This window comes from Puma concolor, chromosome B1 (assembly GCF_028749965.1).
Source record: "Puma concolor isolate L17-30 chromosome B1, mPumCon1.1.hap2, whole genome shotgun sequence".
NCBI classification, from domain to species: domain Eukaryota; kingdom Metazoa; phylum Chordata; class Mammalia; order Carnivora; family Felidae; genus Puma; species Puma concolor.
The window spans coordinates 21,444,395-21,462,389 of NC_141670.1; the positions used below are offsets into that span (position 1 = coordinate 21,444,395).

The window sequence follows — 17,995 nt, forward strand, 5'->3', positions numbered from 1 at the left end:
CTTTGCGTGGCGCGTCATCACCTAGCGCCCCCGCCAGGACGTGCGAGAAGCGACGGCGCAGCACGGAGCGACGCAGCCCCGGCTCCCCTTTCCCCCTTGCTGGGCGCGAGGTGTCTATGGGGCACCCGCTGCTGCCGCCGCTACCGCCACCGCCACCGCCGCTGGTTGCTGTCTCTATGGCGAGGAGGAGGAGGAGGAGCGCGAGCTCAGCGACACAAGTAGATCTTGCGTCTGCCGGGGGGAGGGGCGGATTGGGGAAGTCGAAAGGGGGCGGGAACGATGAACCGGAGAGGGTGAGAGATGGCGCCAGCTGGAACGCGGCAGGCGAAGGAAAGAGCTAGGCGGCGGGTGGAAGGGGGCAGGGTAACGGACTGAGGGTATGTCAAGGGGGTGGCGCGGGGTGATGACGTAAAGGCTTTGTACCTGGGGCTTCGACGCTGTTGGACGGAAATTGGGAGTGGAGGGCGGTGGCCTAGATCCTCAGCTCCTCGTATTTCTTCTCGCAACAGTTCTTTGGAGTCAGTCTGGCTCCAGTAAATGGTTATCAAGCACCTTCACACTGGCCCTCTGCCAGGGAAGAGAGTTATCTATGACTTGAATGCCTCTGTGCTGTTCTCTCATTTCTTTGGGAGGCTGCAGTACGGAGATTCTATCCAGTAATGAGAAGGCCTCTGGTGCCTCCTCGGGGCTTCTGGAATTGTTGTAGAGAGAGAGAGGTGGAGAAAGCATTGTTAAGCCACAGGGTCTTGCTGAAGTGTGTGTGTGTGTGTGTGTGTGTGTGTGGCTGGGTGTGTGTGTTTAGCGGAGGGGGAGGGTAATATAGGAGCGGGGGTTCCCTGGATCTTTAGTTTCTGTTCTTGCAGCAGTCCAGGTTACATTTGTGACTGAAGTGTTGGCGGGGGTGGGGGGGGGGGCGATCATAATTCCCTTTCTTACCCTTGTTTGTTAGGATTTTTCAAACTACTGTGAAAAAATTAAGGAGCATTTGTAATTTTCCTGTCCCAAAATCAAAATGTTGGTCTGTAATCTATCATTATGTACCGTGATACTGTGTTTATGGACCAAAAACGTGAGATGTGTGTTTGGTAACCAGGGAAAAAAAATGCTGTGGTTTTAGGAAATTAGAAACAATTTGAAATGCATATTCTCTATTGTTTCCTTTCTTTTTCCTTCCTGCAGTTATGGACATTCAAATAGTTTCTGTGGCTGTTAGTTATTTTTCAGATAGATTTTGTTTGTTTTCGTTGTTGTTGGTTTACTAAAAAGTCCCTTCCAATCTGACTTGAATAAATGCCAGTAAAGTAGATTTTGTAATCAAATCAGATTTTGAATGTTCTATTAGTGAGTAAAAGCAAACACTACAGTTTTCCTAGTGACATCTGATCTTGTCACATGTGTATCAGTATTTAGCTTTTCATTTTTTATCTGGAAATGGATGTCTTTATAAAATTTTATCCAGGGAGTGAGTTGAATTCAAAGCAGTCTTCAATTAATGGAAAGTTTTTAAAAAATGATTAGTATGTAGACATAAAAAAATACTGTTTTTACTTAATATTGATATTAGAACCAGAAAAACCTATGTTGTGGTTCTTTTTTCCTTACCGATTAGTTATGTGCTTTTAGACAAGTCACTTCCCAAACTGATTTACATATGAGTCAAAGACTTCGAATAAATAATCTTTTAGATTTGTATCAACTCAATTAGTCTGTGATTCAGATTTCTGATATTGCTGGTTTTTATTTTGGTTTTTATTTTGACAGGTACAAAAATAAAGGATACAGTATTTTATGAAACAAACAAATCTTCAATCAAGTATAACATTTTGATGCTTGGCATCTAGACTTCTTGTGCCCTCACTATGCCAGCAGCAACTGTAGATCATAGCCAAAGAATTTGTGAAGTTTGGGCTTGCAACCTGGATGAAGAGATGAAGAAAATTCGTCAAGTTATCCGAAAATACAATTATGTTGCTATGGTATGCCTATGATCAAATCCTTAAAATGTTTCTTATAAGAGGGGAAGAGGGTTTTGAAAAGTCTTGAATTCAACCCATCTGGTTGATTTTTTTTTTTTAGGGCTTAACTTAATTATAAAAAGAAATTTTGTCAATTTCGTCCAGCCAGAGATCACCTGGAACACATCTGCAATGGGACAAATTGGGTTATTACTCATTGCAGTGAGGGAAAATGCATACCACTGGAACCATGGGACATTTGAGTAAGAGTGTTAGAAAAGACTTATAGGATGTGGGCTTGTGTCAGGTGGTTTTAAGGATTAAGGAAGCAGGGCCTTGCTCTGAATTGGATGCTGTTGGGAAGCTGGGATAACTTTGTGACAGGGTATCTTAATAAGGCCAAACGAGGATGAGAGAAGACTAGAGTGAGACTAAAGCTATAAAGAAGCAGCGGTTACTTATATTAGCCAAGGTAGAAGAATGTTTGATCAGTTTTGTGGTTTGGACAATGTTTATGTTTTTGTCTGTGTTCAGTCATGATCAGAGTGGTCTTGTCTGGTGTTAAAGTGTGAAACTGTTTATATTCGGCAGAACAGTAGAACCTAGGTGTGAGTGCCAGTTCAACTCCTAGCAACACTAAGGCTAACTGATAATACCAGATGAGCACCGCACTCAAAAGCTTGGGAGCTCCTGCATGTCTTTCTGAAAAAAAAAAAAAAAAAAAAGATCTCCCAGTGAAATATTATTGACCTGTGGTTTTTTCTTGTTCTTGTTTGAATCATCATTGGAGTTGCATGAACACACTGTGCTGTTAAGCATCTCTGCTTTTGCATTTATTATTCAATCTACCTAGATCATCTATTCAGTTAGTTTTGCTGCTTTACTACTGTATCTTGTCCATATGTTAGTTATTGTACTGTTTTCTAGATTGTAAGTTCTGTGAACAATGGGTTATTCTCTTAGTCATCCTCACGACACACACAGCATAACACATAGCGTCCAGTAAAGTGGTTGTTGAGTTGGACTAAATTTAGAGAGGTTTTAATTTCTTTACTGTTTCTTAGGGACTTGATATTCAGATTTTTTCTTAGGTTTTCAGTTTGAGTTTTAAAACTAAAGTGATGTATGATAGTATCCTCTTCTCAGTATTTTTAATGCAAATAAATGCGTTTGTGTGTGTAGGGGCAGGTTGACTGGTAAAAAAACAAATATTTGAGTGAACACATATAACCTATTTAATAAAGGTGTATTCACCCATAATTAGAAATGGTTTTTTTTTTTTAAGTCCCACAAAATAGAGACATGATAACATTCTACAAGAATAAGTGGCTATCATGCAGTTTTTGATGACATGCTTTCCCTAGAGTATAAAGACGGAGTACTGTCTTAGCCCAAGAAGTGACAGGGTTTTGGTGCTTAGACAAACCTGGTCTGAGAGAAACAATTGGAGAGTATGATGAATTTTCCATTTTTATTAACCAGTTCTTCATTGATTTTAATGCTAGCATTCTGTGGGCATAGTTTCACATACCCCTTGAAAAACATGAATGTATGGTTTTTCCCCTTTCTTTGGGAATAGAGTACTTGGTTGCGTTTAGCATTCATATCTTATACATAGTAATTTTTTATGGATGTGATATTTAATATTAAAAAAAGCCATTAAATATGTAGAGTTTTATGGTTTTAAAAAGTAACAATTTTCATAGTTAAAAGGTAATTTGTAATTGAATATGAATGTATAGAATATTCTCTAGAATGGGATTCTTTGACTTGTACCAAAAATGATTTATTCTAACAATCTGTGGATTGTGGTTTTGACCATTTAGTAAATAATGAATCTTAAAACTATTTTACAGGATACCGAGTTTCCAGGTGTGGTTGCGAGACCTATTGGAGAATTCAGGAGCAATGCTGACTATCAGTACCAACTATTGCGATGTAATGTAGACTTGTTAAAGATAATTCAGCTAGGACTGACATTTATGAATGAGCAAGGAGAATACCCTCCAGGAACTTCAACTTGGCAGTTTAATTTTAAATTTAATTTGACGTAAGTGGGAAACAAATATAACCCAAACTTTTTTTAGCTTAATTGTAGAAATTGATTTCCCTCATGTATGGTGAATGAAATGCTAACTGAATTTGGCTCAGTTATCCTATAAATATTTAAAGCTTAAAATTCAAAAGATTAGATTTCTTATGGGATAAAAAAATTAGGATACAGGAGACTTAATATTCAAATACTTTGAATTATAGAGATGTTATTTGAAAAGTATGACTACCACTTTTTTTGAAATTTGGAAAACCTTGGGTATTGAACATACTTCTTGATAGAAAAAATAACGTTGCATTAGTTTTACTTTTAAACTTTGTGTGCAGTTTGAAATGTATATCTTTGTTGTAGTGGTTATCCCTGTGAAGAGATTTTTATTACAGTCAAACTCCAGTTTATGAATTGATTACATGTTAAAAGCAGTAAGACATTTCTTGGAAACTTGGGTGCATTTTCCGGTGAAATCAGTGTTATATAATATAGTCCCAGATCAGCCAAAAAACTCTTGTAGCTTACCTATTGGAGAGAGAAAGGTATCCTTGAACTTGGTATTTCTTTCAGAAACAGTTCAGAATCTGCAGTATTCTGAATCTAGAATCTGAATTCTGACTCAAGACTTAGGTTAAAACCCAGTTTCCTTACTTGTAGTACTTCTGTATCATTTGTAAAAGTAGTGTTGATAGCTTAGGGAAGTTTAGAGTGGTGTTGGGTGAGGGCACATTGTTTACAAACTTAGTGTGAGGTGGGGAAATGTTTAATATGTTCTTACTAAGTTATGATACTCTAGCATATCCTTCTGTTTGACAGCTTGTACTTGTGTAATATGATCTTATATCTGGTTTAAAAAATAGTAAAAGAAGCTGTGGGACATTTAATAGTAGTGCCAGTGTAAGAACCTCCCATTGTCTGTACAATAATCTGATAGTTAGCATATCAGATCTAAAAAGCAGGGCTGGTGATTTTAGAGAGTAGGGTCAGTGGTATACTATGACTTCTAATTACATAATGTTTAGCCTCACTCTTTGTTTTACTTTGTTGGATTTCATAATGTATGCCTGAACCTTCTCAAGGGTAAAAAGTACTCCTGTCTATTCAAACTGGTAATAATCTTTTATAAGTACTACAAAAGATAACTGATCATTAGGACATTGTTTTTTAACTAAGTTATTGTTGTGATGCAAATACATGAGTAGGAAGTAACCCTTCCCTGTCTTAATTTTGGTAAAATTGACATTTTCCTTTTTTAGAAACATCGTTGTCATAATAACAACTGCCTTATTGCAATCTTTGAAGGACTTTTTTTCTTTAAAAATTTTTTTTTTCAACGTTTATTTATTTTTGGGACAGAGAGAGACAGAGCATGAACGGGGGAGGGGCAGAGAGAGAGGGAGACACAGAATCGGAAACAGGCTCCAGGCTCTGAGCCATCAGCCCAGAGCCTGACGCGGGGCTCGAACTCCCGGACCGCGAGATCGTGACCTGGCTGAAGTCGGACGCTTAACCGACTGCGCCACCCAGGCGCCCCTGAAGGACTTTTTTTCTTATACAGAGAGGGCTGCTTGTTATCAAATTTATACTAATTTATTCCATTTATACTAATGTTAATGTCTGAGAAGAAGTTTAAGGAGAAGAATATAGTGAATCATGTTATTTAAGTAGAACCAATTAATTGGAAGGTAAACCTGGGACTACCTAATGTGGAGATAGAGTACCATGAATAGAATCTTGGATATTTTAAAGAAAGATGAAAATTGACTTTTTTATTGAGTGCCTAGATGTGTCAGCTGTGCTAGGCATCAGGGATATAGTGTTGAGGAAAGTTGCTCGTGGTCTTTATAACTTAGTGTTCCTGTAACTTGGCTGTCTGCCAAAGTCTGAGAGTCAGAATTGTTAGATAATGATCAGTGTATGGGAATTCTCTCCAAACTGAATTTGGAGTTGATACGTAGAATGACAAATGAAATGAGATACTGACGAGCTGTGCAGAAGAAAAGCTCTCTCAAAGGAGATGGGAACGAATTTCTAAAAAGTCATCAATTTGATGGTTATGGTAATTCTTGGTATTTGAGAGAATCATTTGAATAGTGTAGTAGAGGTTATAGGAGATTGTGGGTTCAGTGGTAACAGAAAGGAAGGTGATAATTCATTTAAGGAAAGTGGCAGTGAAAAGGACAAATAGAGACCACCGTAAGTAGACAGGACAGCAGAATCAAACAGGGTGGTTTTGATTTTGTTTGACAGATAGTGCACAGGCATTTGAAGGCTAAAGAGCAGTTGTCAGGTGTGGACATGCAGGCTCTTTCTAGTGTCTTTCAGGTAGCCTTTGCAGATTTTTGGAGCATATTATGTGTTCTTGGTTTGAGTTCATTAAATATTAAATTTAGTAACCCTCTGTGTACTTGTGACAATCTGTATTCTAGTTTGCCTTTGCTCGTTTTAGTGTAAGCTTAAATATTAAAGTATGCATGTTTTAAAATGTAAAATACATGTTGAACCAGGAATGATTGAGGTTGGAAGGCATTTCCAAATTGAATCTTTAATCTGCTGTGTTTAAAATTGTGAATTTGTGTAGTAGGTTAAGTTTATACTTGTAGGTATGTCAAAAAAGTAGGGGCACCTGGTTTGCTCAGTCAGAGGATGTGACTCTTGATCTCGGAGTCATGAGTTCAAGCCCCACGTTGAGCATGGAACCTGCTTTGAAAAAATGGTGAAAAGATATATATTTATTGAATTTAACATACCTAGTTAAGTTAGTTTCTGTTTTTAGGATATTATTTGAGATGAGTAGCCTTGTATCTGCTTTTTGGGAAAACCTTTTTTAGAGATTTGTACATGACTTTTCATTCCTGTTCAGTTATTAAAACTGGCTATTTTGCCACCTTGACTTTGATAGTGTTAGGAGAAATGACATTACTGTTCATTGTTGTTCTGAACAGATTGCTGTAATCAGTAAGCCAACCCTGCACCTGCAGCAGTTCTTACAGTTTTGACTAGACTGTATTTTAACTACTTTGTTGAGATTTGCATATTTTAATATTTTTCTACGCTTACTGGGATTTTTGAGGGTAGGGAATGATTTCAAAACTTGAAATGGATACTGTGGGAAAGGGACAGTCTGTTGATTTGGAGAATTGAGTTGTAGCAATTATGAAGCTTCCCTTACCAACAAGAAATTTTCTTCATCCTATTTAGAGATTTATTAGCCTACCTGTATGGAGCTTCCAGCTTTCTCTCTAATGAGTTGGGCATTATAAAACATAAAATTGGTTCCAAATTTTAAAATATTTATCCAAAGAAATTAAATGACAGTACATTAACTTTAATCTCAGTTATGTGAATTGTACAGAAAAAAAGAGATGATTTTGGTTGGTTATAATTTGCTAAAGCATGCCTCTCCTTGCAAGTGTCAGAGGTTGATGAGTGGGATGTTAGTTGTTTAGAGTACGTATATATATTTTTTAGGATTATTTTTTATTTACTTATTCTGAGAGCACACATGCGAGTGCAGGGAGGGGCAGAGAGAGAGGATCCCAAGCAGGCTCCATGCTGTCAGCACAGAGCCTGACTTAGGGCTCAGTCCCATGAACCATGAGATTGTGACTTGAGCTGAAACCAAGAGTTGGATTCGTAACTGATGGAGCCACCAAGGCTCCCCAAGGTACACATTTTTAGTGTAATAAGGCCAATAATACCTGTTGTTTAATGAAAAAAACTTTGTGGTAGATTTATTCAGATAGAAATTTTGACATAAAGTGATGATCGCGGTTCCCCTCTGTTTTAAATGTTTCAGTGACTACTTTTGCTATTTTTTAAAAATGTTTATATTAAGGTATAGTTCACATACAATGATATACTGATTGCAGGTTTATAATGTAGTGATTTGACAATTCTGTCACCACAATAAGTGTAGTTACCATCTGTCATCTGTACACATTTTGTTGTGTTATTTTTCAAAGACATTTAGAAGCAAACTGATTTCTACAGAATAGACCATAAGAATACTTTTCACCTAAGTGTAATGTTTTGTGTTTTTTTTTTGGGGGGGGGGTGTCAATTAGTTTTCTTAAAGCTTTTAATAAAGTGATAGAAACCAGTATTCTTGCAACTAAAAAATAAATAAAAATTTAGTGGGCATTGCACAAAATACTTTTCATGTATTTTCCGAAACCTGTACCTTTGTTTTGATCCTTTAACATTTTGGATACGTATGTGTTCGTACTTAGAAATTAGAGATTTCTTCTTGGCTTAAGTAAAATCTTGAAGGATTGGTTTATATTTAGATTTCCTGGCTTGATTTTTGGAAGGTAATTTTCTAGGATTAAGATTGTTAGAAGAAATTATTGCTGTTACAGCAAAGCCTTTCATTTCAAATCTTTTACTGGTTGTTGGAGCCGTTTGAATGGCTCATCATTAGTGAGGGAAGGGATCTCCTTTTTCTTTCTGTTGGAATGTAGTTTTAACTTAGCCGCATCGGATATTTTCCTCTTGGTCTCCTTTCTGGTGCTGCTGGGAGCATGGGAGATGGATATAGGCTGTCACCCCTGTGGCTACAGCTCCATCTGGCAGCAATAAAAAAGGCTGCTGAGACTGAAAGCCCCTGAAAGGAACATGTCTTTTACTTTGAGTGGTAGCCCCTGGTGAGTAGAAGACCTTTTTTTTCAAACTCAGTTAAATTTATTTAACTTGTGAAAGGCTAGTGAAATTGAGCTGTAGTGAAGATTAAAATCTCCCCCTTGGACTGTTTCTGAATGAGGCTTTACTGAATACTTTTCTAAAATAATAATCTTTACATTTAAATTGCATTTTCCTTCATATCTGTGAAGCACTGGAATAATTGGACTCAAGCCAATCTTCTATTTTGTTCTTTCTGGTCCCATAGCTGTTGGATGTAAGTGGGAGAAAACCAGTTTGTTTGAAGAATGGCACTTTTGAAGGTTGTCTTTCTTTTTCTCCTGCCAGGGAGGACATGTATGCCCAGGACTCTATAGAGCTACTAACAACATCTGGCATCCAGTTTAAAAAACATGAGGAGGAAGGAATTGAGACCCAGTACTTCGCAGAACTTCTTATGACATCGGGAGTGGTCCTCTGCGAAGGGGTCAAATGGTTATCATTTCATAGGTAAAAAGATTGCACTGAAAATGGCATTTGTGTTTGCATTTCCTAGCTGCTTCACACCTGGTGTGGGTTACTGTTTCTGCAGTTTCAGGCTTAATACCACAAGGAATTGGCTGCCACATAGCAGTCTCCTCTTTTAAGAAGCTAATGTTGGTCTCCTTAAGGTTTAATGTAAAGATACATGATTCATTTTTGCCTATGAGAGCGACGGTATGGCAGAGTGGAAAGAGTAAGGCTGGAAAAGTAGATCTGGTTTAAATCCAGCAGTGCCATTTGGAATCAGTGTTACCAAGAGTTATTTAACATTTCTGAGCCTTAGAATAAAACCATTCCTGGGGCGCCTGAGTGGCTCAGTTGGTTGAGCATCCGATTTCGGCTCAGGTCATCTCATGGCTTGTGGGTTCGAGCCCCACATCGGGCTCTGTGCTGACAGCTTCGGATTCTGTATCTCCCTCTCTCTCCCTGCCCCTTCCCCTGCTCACGCTCTGTCTCTCTCCTCAGAAGCAAATAAACATTAAAAAAATTAAAGAACAAAACCACTCATTAAAAAAATATTTAATGCTTACCAGACCAGTGCCAAGCACAGTGATGTAAAATTCTAGGAATTAAGCTGTGAATAAAACAGACCAAAATCCTCATCCTCATGAAGTTTATATTCTGATGGGAGTTGGCAATTTGTTAAAATGAAGAAATTTATATTGTGGTTTGTTAGATGTTAATAAGTGCAATGAAGAAAAAAGCGAAGAGAATGCTAGGGGTGGGTGGGTGTGGTGGATTTTAATTTTTTTTTCAAATAGAGTGATCAGTAAGACATCACCTAGATAAATATCTTGTTTTAATGATCAATAATAACATATTTTGAGCATCTGGTAAAAAGCTTTGCACACAGTAAATTCTCAATAAATGGTCATTTTTAATTCTTTGTTATTATAAAACTGGATTGTTGAAGAGAATTTCTAGGAAGGGAATTAGTTCATTTTGTACCAACAGACTTCCAGATAAGACAAGTAGTTTTCCTATCTAGGTGAACTAAATTAAACTGGAAGCCAGGGAGTAAAAGTGGCCTTGGGAATGATTTTCTTTGACTTTAGCTATGTCTTTAAAAAGGATTGTATTATGCAGACATTAATATTCTTACGTTGGGTTCATTTCACACATATTTTTAAAAAGTCAGAGTCTCCTGTGTGCTTTAGAATTTCTAGCTCTGGTTTGTGTGGAATGACTTTGGTGTAGGAATATTCATATTGTAAACTCTGCTATAGTACTAAGCAGTAATTTTTGAGTTGGGGGTATTGAACATGCCATTTCTCACCTGTTCTCTCTTCTCTCTTCTCCATTTGAGCCTCTACCTCGGGAGACCAGACCCAAGTCTTTGTTAATTTGAGGAATGTTTTTTCAGTTCTTTTTTTTTTTTTTTTTTTTTCTTTACTTTTATGGTCATGACTAGAAAGCATCATCATGTCCTTTTGCTGTATATGATCTATTCTTTGATTCAAAAAGTACTCTGAGAAAATACTGTGTGTTAGACAGTAGGGATATTGACATGAACAAAACCAGAAAGGGTTCATGTCTTCTTAGAGTGTGGAGTCTAAATTAGACTCTGGTATTTGTCAAGATTTTATTCTAAATGTCATTAACTGTTTTCTTCACATTCTAGCCTATTTCTAGGAGATAAAAACTAGTTTAAGAAATTTATAAATTCCAAATTTTAATATAATCTTTTACTAGCAGTAAACAAATGCCATATTGACTTATATTTAGTTAGATAGCAGTTACTTCCTTGCCAATTACCAGAAATGTAAAGGTTTCTGCTGTTGGTATTCATTAGTGGTCTTCAATGGTAAAACTTCCTTCTTTTAAAAGTAGAAATAATTCTGAACATTAAATAGAAATTTTATTTGTATCCCTCCACAAGATATGTTAATAGCATCTCTTGTCAAATATTTACTGAGTTCCAACTAAGTGAAATAAAAGATTTTTTAAAGATATATTTTAAAATGTGATTCCTACCAGACTAGTGGAAAACACAATACATGTATTTTAAAGGGTAGTACAAGAAAACAATCTGTATAAGAAATCACGGGGAGCTAGTCTCTTCAGGGAAGGCATCCTGTAAGAGGTCCTTGAAGAAAAGGTAGACAGGGCAAAAAGGGTGTGTAATTGTGGCACAGGAATGTAGGGAGATACAAAGCTGTGGAAAAAGTTAAACAGTTGAGATAGGAGATCTTGATTGAAAATGTGGGAGTTGGTATTTTATTCTTTGGATAACAGTTCTCAGTGTTTACTACTTTTACTTCTTCCATCTGCAGCATTTCCCTTATTTTATCTTGAGGAGTCATAATGAGATAGGAACAGAATTTTGAGGGAAGGGGTTGATTGATGAAGTCACTTAAGGAAATAAGATACTTCATTAGGGAATTACTCTTTGGATTTTTAAGTATATGACCTCTTTATGTAAAATAATGGGAAGATTTGTAATCTTTTTGCCAGTTCTGCTACCTTTTGACCTTTTTAGTCAGGTTTCCATTCATCTTTATTTTTCCACTTCCATAGTTACTTAAATTTTTTTGAGACATCCATGGGTGGTTTGATACCCTTCTAAAAGAATTCTCCTCTCAGAGGTCATCAGATTGTAATCTAGGGACTGCAGGCTTGGGATGCTAGTATAGATCTGTGTATTGATGTCTCTGAATGAAAGTGACATGTTCTTATTACTGTTGGTAAGATGATGGTATTTTCCTATTACCATTATAAACGTATCTGTTATTCTTGTGTGCATTTTTTAATTTTTTTGGTTGGTTCCAAAAAAATTTTTGGTTGATTTTTGAAGACAGTTGTGACTCACTTAAAATTTGTATTGGGAAAAAAAATTATTTTTCTTCATCTCTGGTATTTACGTGCCTCTGTTCTGTATTTAACCCTTTTGTAGTGGTTATGACTTTGGCTATTTAATCAAAATCCTGACCAACTCTAACTTGCCTGAAGAAGAACTTGACTTCTTTGAGATCCTTCGATTATTTTTTCCTGTCATATATGATGTGAAGTACCTCATGAAGAGCTGCAAAAATCTCAAAGTAAGGTTTCAAGTGGCTTTACCTGTAACTCACACACTATTTAGACCGAGTGACTGATAAATGAGATCCTAGCCTGGGATGTTTTTAGCCATATTTTAAGTTTTGAAGTGCAATTACATTATCTTGTCATTTGATTCTATTTGTTGCATAAATAATTCATAAGAAATCCCTTTGCAGAGCTTCAGTATACGGGCAGAATAAGTTTTCAACAAAATTCAAACCAAGAGTCAGATTTTCATCATTGCCAGATTGAAAATCCTAACCTACGTGAAAATGTAAGGGCTAGTGAGTTCTCATGCACAAAAATGCAAGTTCTTACTGCCCAACATGCACATAATCTATCCATGCCAGATAAATCTGAGGTGGCCATCAACATGCACCTGTAAATGTGACAGAGTTTTCCCTTCAGCTTGGAGAGAAATTATTTTGTTGCGTCTAGTCATAGGATCATATTCCTAGGATTACTTTATGTGGCTAAAAAGGTCGTTTTTTTTGTTGTTTGTTTTTCCTGGTCCAAAAGATGTTAAGTTGTTAGTGGTAAGTGCTAGTAAATGTGTAGGTCCTGTCTAGACAGTAGCTTACATCCTGACCCTGCTGAACGTGTGTGTAATAATTTGTTACTTGTGAATAACTTCTTTCCAAAGGAGCATTTCTTTAATAAGTAGAAGTAGAAGTTCCTTCCGTTTGGGAATGAACTTTATTTTGGGAATGGGCTTTATTTTTTTTCAGGGGTGTTTGTATTTAAGCTGCAACTGAAAAGCACATTTCGGTAAAGTGGTGGCTTCGTAGAACCTACGTGAAGGCTGATCACATTTTCTTACCAGGTTTTTAGAAGTGCAAATAAAGTTACACTTTTAGGAGATGGTAAAAACTTTCAGAGCTTTACTTTTAGCCAGAAAGAAATAAGTTAGGAGCTGAGTAAGGAAACTTTGCTTTTGACAAGTGAACTCAAAATCAGAAGAAAAGTAGCCTTTTGGCCAAAGTTTGCTTCCTTTTTTACAGAATATGGCCTATAACTGGGGACATTTTTAAGGAAGGTTCCTTCATGTTTGTAGCACCCAAGAGCAGCAGAATTCTGTGCGGTTTGAAGAGACTTGCAGCTGTGACTCTAGTGAAGTTGCAGCAGGATAGCCTCATTGCTGTAGGAGCTCAGTCCACCCCCGAAAGTTGCTGAGAATCCATGGCCTCATGGCCATGTTCATTAATCTGGCTTTGGAAATGCTTTTTAAATGTTCATTAATCTGGCTTTGGAAATGCTTTTTAAAATTTGACGTATCTCTACAATGACACTTTTCAGGAACAGAATGAAATCATTGCTCACTGTGTGTACGATATTGGAAAAGTTCTGCACATAGCAGATAATTCTGAATATGCCCTACGTGAGCTGCTGTATTAAATTTAGGTTAACGACAAAGGTGCTTTTTGACCTCCGGTCAGCCTTGCTGAATGACCCTATTCTGTTGCCCTTCTAAGCAGCTGCTAATGATACCTAATCCTCATGTTATTTTTAAGCACAGAAGCAAGTCCCGTCTGTGCACAGCACTGTTTCACGCTGTGAAACAGAGGAGGGTTAGTAGGAATTTGTGCTGCTTTTGTTGTCTGACCCGATCTTTCTTTCATTACTCTCCTCCTATTCTCCCCCCATTATTCTGCTTCCCTCTCTTCCTTCCTCTGTGCTTTTTCTCTTTTGTTCTTTTTTCTCTTCCTTCTTTTCACTCTTTCTTTTTTAAGCCTGGCAATATTAACATAAGCAGATATTTAGCAGACCCTTCGAAGGACATATAACTGCATGCTCTTCTTTTTCACAGAACCGTAATTAAGCACTTAGTGAATTTTTAAGGATTTGGCTAGTTATAGCTTTCTTTTGTACAAATTATTTAGATGAAACTATTTAGAGATTGGGAAGAAGCTTAAGAGAATTTGATAGGAGCTGCCGATGGTCAGTTTTCTATTGATGGATGGATTGACTGTGCAGGTACTTAATAAATGTCCCCCAGTATACCTGTTCCCTTGTACAGGATCTTCTCCCCCCATAGTTTCAGCAAAGTTACTTGCCTGTCACAAGACTTAAAGCATATGATGAAGATAAATTTTCCCAATTAGGATCTCATCTTCTACTAAATCAGAAGTTTCCCCCATACTCCATGAATAATTTGTAATTCACAGGCTCTTTTTTCTAATCTTCATGAGGTCCATCTTTACATGCTAAAGTCCATTCCTATTTTGGTCAGTGTCTAAGTGATGTAATGTGTGAATTTGGGTATTGTACGGTTTCTGTTTTGACAGACAAGTTTTCTTTCTTCTAGGGTGGTTTACAGGAAGTTGCTGAACAGTTAGAGCTGGAACGGATAGGACCACAGCATCAAGCAGGATCTGATTCATTGCTCACAGGAATGGCCTTTTTCAAAATGAGAGAAGTATGAAGACATCAGTGCCTTTTTCTCAGTTGGTTGTTAGGTTGAGAACATTAAAAATCTTATGGCAAAAGTGTTTGGGCAATAAGTGTTATTAAATGAAGATACAATTAGAGGTACCATGGAAGTTGTGTCCACCACGCTTGAATGAAAGTATTCAAAAATAAGTCCTCTTGAAATGTAGTTCAGAATGAAATGAAAACAAATGAGTTCTTCATAGACTGGAAAATGAAACAATTTAAACTACTTTAGGAGTCATGTAGCTCCAACTATACTATTTCTTAGATGAGAAAACTGAAGCTAGAAGCTAGCAACTTTTGTCCAGAGTCTCACACACAATACTAGTGGGCAAACTCCAGCATTCTTTCTGTAGACCACATCAGTGCTGCTCTGCCGAGTCAAGGAGTCTATTCATTAGGTTTCCCCAGCATTGTCTTGTCCAGTAAAACACCATTTGCTTATGCCATTTTTCAGCACTTGGAGGATTTATAGGGTAGTGCTTATATAGTGCTTTTAGTAGACTGAGTCTGACAAGAGGTTCTGAATTCTCAAGTGGTTAAGTAAATCTGAAGTAGTTGTAGAATCAAAAATCGTAATTGAGCAGAGCCCTATAAGTGGCAACAGACAGACCAAAGCTAGGTATGAAAGAGTGGGATTGAATGAACCCAAGTCTACTCCTAGCTTATGTAATGAAGTGATCTACGCAGGTATACCTCACTGTAAATTAAATGCAAAGAAAAGAAAGTTTTCCTTTTTGCAAAATAGAACTGTAGAATTTTTTTGAGTATATCTTCTTAGACACTAAAGAATTGACTAAGAACTATCTGGAAATTTAAAACTTTTGTAGCAATGTGTTAATAATAGCATAATAGTTGTTTGCTAAGTATTGACTCAGAAGTGATTTGGAATGTCTATTCGTGACAAGTAAATACTTTGTTTTGTACTTCTGCCCAGTGCTACATTAGGGAATTAAAACAACCTTTTGGATTTTCAGCTTCGCATTTTAGAAATACCTTAATGGTTCAGTGAATGGTGGATTCTCTGCTACTAATTTGTTATCTTTATTTTTCTTGGCTTCTTCAAGAATAGTAACCTAGTGTGAATGTTCAGATTTTACCGTCCAAAACATGTTTAGGGTTTGATTGTTTTCAGCCAACTCAGCCTTGTATGTAGACAAGGCTACTTGCCTGATGCCTAAACTTTTTCTCCTATCATTGGCTATATTCATTCATTTTCACTGTTAAATTGTTGAATGGAATAAAAATGCCTGCCGTTTTCCCGTGATGACAAATTCTCATTAAACTGGTCTAAATGTTAATAGGAAAGACACACATTTGATACATTTCTTTGTAATCTTTTTCTTTGGTTTCTTTTGAGCTCCGTACTTCTTGAGAACATTAGTCTTACTCATTGAATTTGAAATGTGTGGCCTCAAAGGAGCACCATAGGAAAGAGCTATCATTTTAGTTAATGAACAGTCAGTACTTACATTGCTGAAATATAAGTTACCAGTGGTACCTTTTGGTTAAAATTATCTTTTTTTTTTTTTCCCCAAAATTCCTTTTTAGATGTTCTTTGAAGATCATATTGATGATGCCAAATATTGTGGTCATTTGTATGGCCTTGGTTCTGGTTCATCCTATGTACAGAATGGCACAGGGAATGCATATGAAGAGGAAGCCAACAAGCAGTCATGACATGAAATAGTCCTTTTATTTTTATTTGAGCTACACACAAGCTTGGATATAGGTTTTATCTCTGGTTGAATCCCTTGAACGATAGATGATACTATTTTTTTTTTCTTTCATAGCCCATTTTATTTTCTGCCTTCCAGTACTAGTATGACCATTCCTATCTCAGATCTTAATAACTAGAAAAGCATTCAGGTTAAATTTGGCCTTAATATACTTGTTAGCAGGCATGTGTGACAGAGAGTGGGGAAAGCTGCATCATATTGAGTATTTTGATAAACTTTACCTGCTTGGGCTTGGTTTGTTTTTCCCCCTTCGTAAATTAACTAGCACTGACTGTAATTTATTTCCCTGTTTCATGTCTCCCTTCCATTCTACAGGAGTTTTAGCTATTTTGAGATTGTGGACCATCAATTTTGCACTTTAGAGAGTGATTCTGACTCAAATCCTCTGTTTTATCAGAAATTTTGGCTTTTCTTGCTCTTAGCTGGAAAAATGACCATCTGCCAATCTTATACAGTATTTACTTGTTTTTGACCCATGGAAATAGCACACGCATTGTGCAAACGGTTGATTCAGCAAGGCTACAAAAAAAAAAAAAAAAAGACAAAAAAACTACTGAGGAGCTTAGTAACTGCTGTTTCTGTACGTAGTGTTTCATCTTCCAAGCACATCTAGTGTCTGTCAGTGTCTCATTGGCATGTGTAGGCTGCTCTGACCGAAGAATTTTTCAAACCAGCTTTACACCCTTCAGGAACAATCCCTTGTGATTGGATATTTAGTGTCTGCCAGGAAACTGGTATCCAAGATATTGAAGCTGCAGTTATTTTATGATAGCACACTTCCCTTTGATCTGCTTCTTTTTATTCTGTCACTGTTTACCCTGTTTTTAATTTTTAAAAAATTGTATAGCCATGCTTAACGACACTCTTACTTTGTTGATTCCACAAATCAGTTTCTTTAAAGTCCAAAGATAGCAAGTCTTTAGGTATATTTTGTACCAGATTAAATTAGAAGAAGAAAAAATTGTGCTTTCATAGTTGTTACAAAGATGAATAATGCAGAGATTTGGTGCACAACAACAAAATACAAAAATATATTCTATATATAAAGTCATATATATACGTACACACATACGTACATATATATATATATGTACGTATGTGTGTACGTATATATATGGCTATATATAGCTAATAAAATGACCTGAGGAGTGTAATGCTTGTTTATTTTTTTGTGTATATCTTTGCAATCTATTTTATATATATTGACAAGAGAGACTGTGAAATATTTAGCCATGCAGAATATGTGACCAGACCAGAGCATGTGTAGGAAGACATTTTGGTAATCATTAACTCTGCCCTGAAATGATAGACTACAAGTTACGATGTGTGTTATCTACATTTCAATCAGTAATACTAGTAAATCTCCACATGTTAGCCACATTGGTTTGTTTCCTTTGTACATTCTTTATTCATGATATTAAAATGCTGTAACTGGGTGGTCCTTTTTAAACAAAACGTTATTTGCAAAACAGAGGGTATTATTTGTTTTTAAAGCTTTTGTAAATAAAGGCTTCGGAAATGTTTTCTTATATATGTTGATGACTGGTGATTTTTAAAAATATTTGCAGGATTTTTTTTTTTTTTTTTTTGAGCAACTGAACAGAACTCAGTAACTTCTTTATAGC

The 17,995-nt window shown here is 36.6% G+C and overlaps 1 protein-coding gene across 5 annotated transcripts; it reads left to right on the forward strand.

Moving 5' to 3' along the window:
- Window positions 1-21: 21 nt before the first annotated feature.
- On the forward strand, window positions 22-17,901 carry CNOT7 (CCR4-NOT transcription complex subunit 7). 5 transcript variants are annotated; one of them, XM_025933058.2, is made up of 7 exons: window positions 23-218; window positions 1,762-1,976; window positions 3,812-4,005; window positions 8,968-9,129; window positions 12,056-12,200; window positions 14,507-14,617; window positions 16,183-17,901. In XM_025933058.2, the coding sequence occupies exons 2-7, from the start codon at window positions 1,860-1,862 to the stop codon at window positions 16,309-16,311; spliced, it is 858 nt and encodes a 285-aa protein (XP_025788843.1). In that variant the 5' UTR covers window positions 23-218; window positions 1,762-1,859; the 3' UTR covers window positions 16,312-17,901. The 5 variants fall into 5 exon arrangements, with proteins under 5 accessions (XP_025788844.1, XP_025788843.1, XP_086559408.1 ...); XM_086703282.1 differs by lacking the exon at window positions 23-218 and adding an exon at window positions 498-518; XM_025933059.2 differs by lacking the exon at window positions 8,968-9,129 and having other exon boundaries at window positions 22-218.
- Window positions 17,902-17,995: the final 94 nt, after the last annotated feature.

What these genes read in the sequence shown, in the direction of transcription:
- CNOT7 (XM_025933058.2), top strand. Translation starts at nt 1,860, where the DNA reads ATGCCAGCAGCAACTGTAGATCATAGCCAAAGAATTTGTGAAGTTTGG. An exon ending in AATACAATTATGTTGCTATG is followed by an intron (nt 1,977 to 3,811) that starts GTATGCCTATGA and finishes ACTATTTTACAG; the next exon opens with GATACCGAGTTTCCAGGTGT. An exon ending in AATTTTAAATTTAATTTGAC is followed by an intron (nt 4,006 to 8,967) that starts GTAAGTGGGAAA and finishes TTCTCCTGCCAG; the next exon opens with GGAGGACATGTATGCCCAGG.